Source organism: Lathyrus oleraceus, chromosome 4 (genome assembly GCF_024323335.1).
Source record: "Lathyrus oleraceus cultivar Zhongwan6 chromosome 4, CAAS_Psat_ZW6_1.0, whole genome shotgun sequence".
Taxonomy (NCBI): domain Eukaryota; kingdom Viridiplantae; phylum Streptophyta; class Magnoliopsida; order Fabales; family Fabaceae; genus Lathyrus; species Lathyrus oleraceus.
The window spans coordinates 280,344,441-280,353,602 of record NC_066582.1 but is presented as its reverse complement, the minus strand read 5'-3'; the positions used below and the strand labels follow the sequence as shown (position 1 = coordinate 280,353,602).

Sequence of the window (9,162 nt, the reverse complement as noted above, 5' to 3'; positions counted from 1 at the left end):
TTGTAAGTCCCCCCCCCCCCCCCCTTCATGGTATTGTGTGGGAACATGGCCTTTTTTACTTTCTTTGGAAGATATATTGGTTCAAGGATCCATGCTTGTGAATAGAGGGTTGAGTGTTCTCCAAAGAATGACTTAAACAATTGAAAAGCAAAACTCCACTAACATCTAATCAACTAACATTTGACTAACTTTTAATTTCAAGTCATTTACTTTATGCACTTTAAATTCAAGTCATTTATCATTTGCCACTAGACATATCATTTTAATGATATTTTCCCATTTTGCTCACTTGAGCCATATATTGTGATTGTATATATTGGTTTGTATATTTTGTTTATGCTTGTGGTCTTAGGGCCCTAAAATACTTAATAAACAACAACACCCCCCTAAAAAATGTTTGTGTGGATTGTTGGATTTGATTTGAGCTTTGGACTTAGAATTGGGCAACATTCCCTATGCAAAAGGACTTGGCCAATGCCAATATTTCTAAAACCAAGTTCTTGTGATTTGAATTCTCATATGATGCAAGTATTGATATCCATTTGAGTTCATCTGCTACATGGTCTTGATGCAAATGCTATTTTGAACTTGGATCTAATGCCTTATTCTGAGCCATTCAAGGAGTATGCTATCTGATACATGGAGGAGATTTTGAAGAATACTTTGAAGTTGCTAGCTTGGATGTGGCTATCTTTATTTGATGTCTTGCTCTTCATTGTGCTACTTGCTTGTTGATATTGCTTGATTTTAAAGTCCAAAGGAAAAGTGAGTTTCTATATGACATTCTTGTCTATTGGATTGCATCCCATTGGTCAGATCTTTTCAACTCTCAACTTTTAAATTTCTTGCTTATGATTAGTCTCTTCATCTCCTCCTATTTCTTAAATTTCAAATCTCTTCCTCTTTTCAAAACTCTTCTTTGCTTGTGAATTAGACTTTTTTTTTTACAAATTAGAAACCCTGATTTTATGCCATTGCATTTTTTGAACTCTTTTCTTAAATCAAACTTGTAAATGAATATAATCATATTCGACTTAAAATTTCAAAAGATAAAAAGAACTAACACTCATTCAAATTCTTTTTAGGTCCTTTTGTGCCTCTTTCAAAGTTAAATTTTTGTTAAAACCAATTCATTCACTTTGAAATTGATACCACGAACTACGAGGTTTTGATCCCTTATTTTTATGTTGCTTAGTAGACACAATTCCGAAGGTCTTGTCAAACAAAAAAAATATAATTAATGAATTCTTTTCTCCTCACACTCTATTTATTGCAAACATCTTTTATAAAAAAAAAATACATACACAAATATAATTAATGAATTCTTTTCTCATTCCACTATAATCTCTGTCATTTTATTAGTTTTGATTTGGAAACTTTTTATCTTTGAATTTTGTTGTACTTTTCCTTTGAAAACAATAAAATTGTGTGGCAACTCTATTGTTATTGACGTTAAGTTTTTCGTAACATAATGGTGATGAATTTACTGCTGATTTTTAATATCTTCTTCGCCACTCTCTTCTAACTCCGCATTCGAAACTGTAACATTTCCTCCATATTCTTCTCAAACTCTCGATTATCTAATGTTATTGTTTTCCCAAAATTTTATTTCAAAATGATTTTTCGTGCAAAATTTTCGTTTTTTTGTTCACTTGGGTAACTATTTTAGTCTTAAAAATGTTTTTTTTTTAGGTTTTGGAAGAATGGCTCGGGTTTATATTGGGAATTTGAACCCTCGAATCACTGAGAGGGAACTTGAAGATGAGTTTCGTTTTTACCGTGTTCTCCGGAGGTAATTCTCTATGTGAAAAAATTGTTGATTTTTTTTTTGTGTCGGAGGGAAAATTGTTGAATTGATAGAAGTATTTTCAGTTCAGGAATGATAACTATCAATGTTACATTAAAATAATGGATAATGATTGAGTTACCAGTTAATTACTTAGATCAAGTAGGTAATTCTAATAGATTTTTTAATTAATAATTCCCGTTTTTAATTGGTAAAAATATCCATTTTTTTCTTCATGTTTTCTTTTTTTTTTCTCTCCTTAATTACAATATGGAAGTATCTATTCTTATGAAGTTCAATGTGTTTTAGCAGCCTTGAATTTGGAGAGGTAGTTCATTTATTTTTGTGTAATGAATAACAATAATCTCTGTAACACCTACACATGTGAAAAAAAGGTGTGTTCGTGTCGTCCGAGACCAAAAAACTTGTGATTATTTTTAATTTATTATTATTTTCAAATTATTATCGGTGTTGACAATGTCGGTGTCGTGTTTATAGTGTCTTTACTTCATAGACACTAATGATGTTTTCTGCAAGGTGCATGTTCTTATTCATGATCTTTCCCTTTTTTTTAATTTGTTTAAAAGAGTTCATTGTTTGTGTATATAATATGTTGCATTTTGTTTGTGTTATACATTTTTCATAATTTGTTCGGTCATGATTGGTTGTAAGTTTTGTTAATTTTTCCATACAGTGTATGGGTTGCTCGTAGACCACCAAGATATTCATTTATCGAGTTTGATGACCGGAGGGATGCCCTTGATGCAATTCATGCTTTGGATGGTCAGTTTGTGTTCATGTTGTCAAAATTTGTCGTTACCGCTGTGCGCATGTTGTCGGTGATTAGCATCTCTCCTTTTACTTTTTGTGCATCATCTAGATTTGGGATTATCATTGTGTATGAATGTCCTATAGGAAAAAATGGCTGGCGTGTAGAGCTTTCTCATAATTCTAAGAGTGGAGGAGGAGGCCGTGGTGGTGGGTGCGATGGGCGTGGAGGGGGAAGACCTAAAATGCTATGAATGTGGTGAACCTGGACACTTTGCTCAGGAGTGCCGTTCACGCGGTGGATCACGAGGCCTGGGAAGTGGAAGGAGGCGCAGTCCTAGTTATGGTTACGGCCGCAGGTATGTTGTTATATTCACATGATTTTATATGAATAAACTAATTATGCATTTCAAAGACGACGTAGCATAACACCTCGTGGCCGTAGCTACAGCAGGTCCCCTCCATACCGTTATTCTTGCCGTGATTCACCTTATGCCAATGGGTACGAGTGAGTATGTTCAACTCAGTTTGAGTTTATTCTGATGATGTTTGAGTTATTGAATGGCATGAGAACTTATCATCCATGTTTTTTTCCAGAGATTAAAATCGGAATGTGATTGAAGCAAATAATGAATAATTGTCATGGAGCCCTCTTTGCTAGTGTAGTTTCTCTAGGATGGTTGATTCTATTTAACTATGTGAACATGCAAAATATCATGCATCACCACTTCGGCCATGGCTTCACGTGCTTCTTCTACATAGAGTTTCGTGTCTGTCACCTTCAGTTACTGGGATCAGTGTCACTAAATGTTTTCCATCTGCCATTCTGCCTTGCTTAATGATGTTCGCTGTTACGCCGGATGGTTGAAATTTGAGGAATTCATCTTCTCTTGGTCTGTTTTTCTTTGCTGACTGTAATTCTCTGACTTTTAACCTCATGCATTCCAAAATACTTTTCTCTGCATTCAACTTTATTTGTGGAATAGTCATGCTTTATTTTCAGCTTCATGATAGAGTTTTTAAATAAAAAAAAGTAATTTTCTCAAAACTATAAATTGCTGTAAAAATAAACAAAATTGTCAATGGTCAAAATGGAAATCACATGGAAACCACACACTTTGTTTGCAACACACCACCAACAATTTTCCACATCCACTAAATATAATAATAATACTATATTACTAAGTCATGAGTATGTTCTCATTACTTTCTCCCTCAAATAAAAGAAAATTACAACAAAAAACTAGTATATAAGAATTTTCACACAATATTGTTCTTCTGAGTTTAAGAGACATGGAAAATGAAAACATTCTCAAACAGAAGCAGAAGCTAGAGGTATTTGATATACTCAAGGAAGCTCTTATGATATCTGTTAGAAATCTCAACTTTATCATCTTCACCTTTCTTACCTCTCTTCCTCTCTTTTGTATAACAGTTTACTTTGAAATTCAACTTCAAGAATTAGTTGAAACTTTTTTTATTAATATTCCAGAGGAGGTTCACTATGGATACTTTAATTCTATGCTAGATCGTATGAATAAGGATTATAATTACTCTAAGTTGATTCAACTTGGTTTGATTTATATATTTCCTCTCCAAATTCTTGAGTTTGGAACTGCAATTGTTACTATAGACTTGGCTTCAAAGCTAAATTCACAAGAGAAGAAAATGACCCTTAAGGAGATGTTTGAAAAACCTCTTGATTCAACAAAACTAAGAGGCTCATTTCTAACTTTCATCTATGTTGTTTTCTTGATAACCACTCATCAACTTGGATTACTATGGATAGTTATAAATTACCATATTTGCTTGAAGGATTTCAATTTTGTGGTTTTTCCTGTGATTTGCAGCTTGTTGTTTGCAAAGGTGTTAATGATGTATTTAGAATGGAGTTCTATGTGGAGTATGAGTATTGTAATCTCAATTTTGGAGGGTATATATGGTATTGATGCATTAGCACTCTCTATTAATTTTAGCAGAGGGTGTCACAGAAAAGGGCTTTTTTTGATGCTGATTTTCTTTGCGTGGGGACAATTTTTAAGATTTTCTTGCTACCATATTAGAGGCTATGAACAAGGAAATGGAACTTTTATACAAGTTGGGTTGTTCTGCATCGTGATTCCATTGAAATGGGTAGTTTTCATGATATATTTCAATGATTGCAAGGAGAGATACTTGAAAAAGAAAATGGATGTGGAATCAGGAAAAAATGTTAGTTCATCAGAAGTAGGTTTGAGGTAGTTTTATGGTTATGCAGCCTATTTAATATGATTAAATAATAAATGTTATTAACTAATGTTATGTGATTAGTTTGTTTATAGCTGCAATGATATTAGTTGCATTCTATGTTGATTTAATCATGCCAAAGTATAATAACATAAGACAGATTCTAAAACAAGTCATTTTGGCCTCCATTCTAAAACAAATCATCTTTATTCTTCATTTATAACTAGAATATCGTAAGTTGTCTTCTTGTTCTGCTATTTGCATTTTCCTGGTTTACGAGGATGAACAAAAGGGTTATCATTGTTATGAACTTTATATTGGTCAAAAAATACAGGTGTAACTAATTATAAAAGATGTGTAACTAGCTAAAAGATGTGTAACTAGCTTCAGAATCTCTAACTAATACTAGACTAATTACTCATTCATGTAACAAAATTAATATAAATATAGAACGACAACCATCTCGCATTTCAATGATCATTTGATAACTGAAATAACAAAATCTCTCTCTCTCTCTCTCTCTCTAAAATGTAACGGCTTGGTTTTCTAATGATGCTTTGTTTATGTCCTTGAAGGGTGGAATCAAACTTGGCTTAGGCAGTGTTGGACAAGGCTTGAGGAATTCAATCAAGGCTTGGAACTTTTGGCCAGAAAATCAAGAGTTATGAAGAACAAGGCTATGAATAGCTGAGAAATCAAGAAAGATTTGTAACTAGGATTATGACTAGTAAAGTTGACTTCCAAAAGTCAACCCTAGGTCAAAAGTGCAATTTTTTGTGTAATCTTGATTTTGGACCATTTGTAATGGAATGCTAATGTTCCTGTAATGAAATGACACTTTTCGAAATGAATGAAAATGTAACTTGTGTTCTAAGAAAGAAATAATTTCCCTCTCAAAACTTAAATTTGTAAGTTTAAAATGTGCTTGATATTGAACCTTGAACTCTTTTGAATGATAACCAATGATTGTATCCAAATTGTAGCAAGAATTATAGTAATGGTCAAGCATAATAGGTCAACAAAAGTCATCTTTCTCTAATTGACCAAATTCCAACCCAAGGAAAGTCTTTCAAGTTCATAACCATGATGCAACCCACATAAACAAAGATCTCAAACCAAGAATTAGGGTTCTACAATCAGTCCCAAATCACATGATCCACAAGTGTCAAGAATCAATAATTAGGGTTTCATGAATCATGGTTCACAAAGTAAGCTTCTCCACTTGAGTACACCACCAAAGACACCTAGGTTGGTTCTTGGGAAAATCCTAATTTGATTTCAGCTTCAAGTAACATAACTTTGAACCCATAATACTTGTTCATGCAAGTGGATGATATAAATGTGTTTGGCATGAACATGCAGATGACTGAATGATTGCATCTAAATGAAAGGCTAAAAATAGAACTATGTATGCAGAGGGATGTAGCAATAAGCCAGATAAAAATTAAAAAGGTAGGGAAAATTTTGGGATATGACATTGTCGAAGAAAGAAGGAAGCCATAGAAAAATATAAAAATGAAGTGCAATATGTACATGATGGAGATAGTGACTCTGATGATGTGTTACTCATGGAAAATAATCAGTCGAACAATGAACAAGCCAATATATGGTATCTGGATTCAGGATGCAGTAACCACATGACTGGTAATAAAAATTGGTTCACCAAGTTAGATGAATCAGTTAAGAAAGTGATCAAGTTTGCAGGTGGAAGGCACATTACATCAGGAGGAAGAGGAAACATATATGTGGTTAGAAAGGATGGTCGAAGATTCAGTATCATTGATGTGTTGTATGTACCTTTGATGAAAAGTAACTTCATAAGCATATGTAAATTACTTTCAAAAGGGTACAACATGAAGCTGGAAAAGAATCAGATGAAGGTATATAATGGTGATGGAAGGATGATCCTGAAAGAACCATTTCTAGACAAAAAAACCTTCAAAGTAGAGATCAACATGGTTGATCACAAATGTCTTGTTTCTGCTCCAGAAGAAGACAAGAACTGGCTATTCACAGGTATGAACATTTAAACTTCCGAGGTCTAGGTATGCTCAACCAAAAGAAGATGGTGTATGGATTACCTCAACTAAGGAACCAAGCCAGGTGTGTGAGGAATGTTACAAAGCAAAGCAGGCTAGGAAAGCATTCAAACATGACTTGTCCATGAAGTCGATAGAAAAGTTGGAGCTTGTTCACTCGGATGTATGTAGACCCTTTGAAGTAAGTTCGAATGAAGGTAATTACTATTTCCTAACTTCCGTATATGAATTCACCAGATATATGGGAATTTACCTTATTGAAAGGGAGAGTGGGGTATTCACACAATTCAAGAAGTTTAAGTTGCATGTCTAGAAACAAAATGGATGCAAGTTAAAGAAACTGAGAACTGGTGGTAGAGGTGAATACAACTCCAAAGAATTTGCACTGATGAAGGTATAGAGCATGAAGTCATTGCACCGTATACACCTCATCATAATGGTATAACTGATAGAAGAAATAAAAGTATACTGAACATGACTAGGAGCGTGATGAAAGTTAAAGATATGCTAAAGAGATTTTGGGGTGTAGTAGCTTCGACAATAATATACATTCTAAATAGATGTTTGAAAAAGAAGATAGTCGAGAAGATACCTTATGAGGCTTGGATAGGACTAAAGACAAAGGTTAGTCATCTTAGATTATTTGAATCAATGTGTTTCAATCATGTTCCTGAGCAATTAAGGAAGAAGCTAGATGGTCGAATTCAGGCCATGATGCTCATATGTTATCATTCGACCGATACATAAAAGTTGTATTCACCAAATGATGATAAACTAGTAATCAGTAGAAATGTCCTAGTTTACGAAAGCAAAGGATGAGATTTAAATCATAGGTCAGTTTGACAGTAGTCAAATATAGTCACAATTGTGTTTGAAGAAGATCGACAAATTGAGGTCACAACCATTAAAATGAAGAACCGCCTGAGCAGAGTATTATAAGATTGATTAGAGCAAGAATTGAGTCGACAAGGCTAGCTATATATGAGAGATTTCCATATCAAGAAGTTAATGTATATGGTGACTTAATAGAATAAGTGATGATGATGGTTGAATCAGAACCAATCGATTTGGATCAAGCCATGAATGATTCAAATTATTTGGCAGTCATGAAAGAGAAGCTCGGGGAAATTGAGGAGAACAAGACCTGGGAACTTGTCAAAAGATTTAGCAAGAAGTCAATTGATGTGAAGTGGGTCTACATGGTGAAACAAAGACCAAACAGTGAAATTACCAAGCTTGAGGCAAGACTAGTGGAAAAAGGTTTTTATGCAAAAACCTGGTCCCGATTTCGATGAAATCTATGCACCTGTTGCAAGGCTGGAGACAGTCAAAATTATTGTGTCGACTGCTGCATATAGAGGATGAAGGATACATCAATTGGATGTAAAGTCAAGATTTCTGAATGGATCATTGGAAGAAGAGGTCTATGTCACTCAACCCCCAGGATTCAAGATCAAAGGGCAAGAGTAGAAGGTGTAAAGATTCAAGGAAGTATCCATATGGCTCGAAACAAGCCTCGAGGGCTTGGAATAAGAAAATAGATAGCTTCCTGATCGGATCAGATTTCACAAAGCATGTCTCAGAACATGGAGTATAAGTCAATGATATAGACAAGGTTAGTCAAATCATTTTATTTCTGTATGTAGATGATTTATTGATCACATGTGCATATGAAATATAGATAAGAAGAGTCAAGTCGAAGCTGACACTACGCCAAACAAGACCTTAGACAGCGCTTTTTTTGGCCTTAGACAGCGCTTTAAAGCGCTGTCTAAACCTCCGCTGCTAAAGGTTTAGACAGCGCTTTTTTAAATCTTAAAAGCGCTGTCTAAGCCCCCCCCCCCTTAGACAGCGCTTTGGCCAAAAGCGCTTTCTAAGACCCTCCTATTTTAATTTTTTTAGGTATACCTTAGACAGCGCTTTTGGCCAAAGCGCTGTCTAAGGGGGGGGGGGGGGGGCTTAGACAGCGCTTTTCAAAAAGCGCTGTCTAAGCCCCCCCTATTTTAATTTTTTTAGGTATACCTTAGACAGCGCTTAAGGCAAAAGCGCTGTCTAAGGGGGGGGGGGGGGGCTTAGACAGCGCTTTTCAAAAAGCGCTGTCTAAGCCCCCCCCCCCCTTAGACAGCGCTTTTGCCTAAAGCGCTTTCTAATCCCCCCTTTAGACAGCGCTTTTTACAAAAGCGCTGTCTAATGTATACGAAAATTTTTGAAGCTTTTGTTTTAAACCACATTTTTTCCAGGTTTATAAACCAGAATTTCTACCTGTTTTCAACCAGATTTTGACAGACAGTTGTCACATTTTATACATGCCATTTTGGCCTTTTTTCTACCAATTTTTGGCTA

The 9,162-nt window shown here is 34.8% G+C and overlaps 1 protein-coding gene and 1 pseudogene across 1 annotated transcript; both read left to right on the top strand.

The window, feature by feature from the left end:
• The first annotated feature begins 1,551 nt into the window (after positions 1-1,551).
• LOC127075105 (serine/arginine-rich splicing factor RSZ21-like) lies at positions 1,552-3,289 on the top strand (annotated as a pseudogene).
• A 558-nt stretch (positions 3,290-3,847) lies between these two features.
• Positions 3,848-5,124, top strand: LOC127075104 (uncharacterized). The gene has a single exon (XM_051016553.1). It carries the CDS (start codon positions 3,848-3,850, stop codon positions 4,793-4,795), a length of 948 nt encoding a protein of 315 aa, XP_050872510.1. The 3' UTR covers positions 4,796-5,124.
• Positions 5,125-9,162: the final 4,038 nt, after the last annotated feature.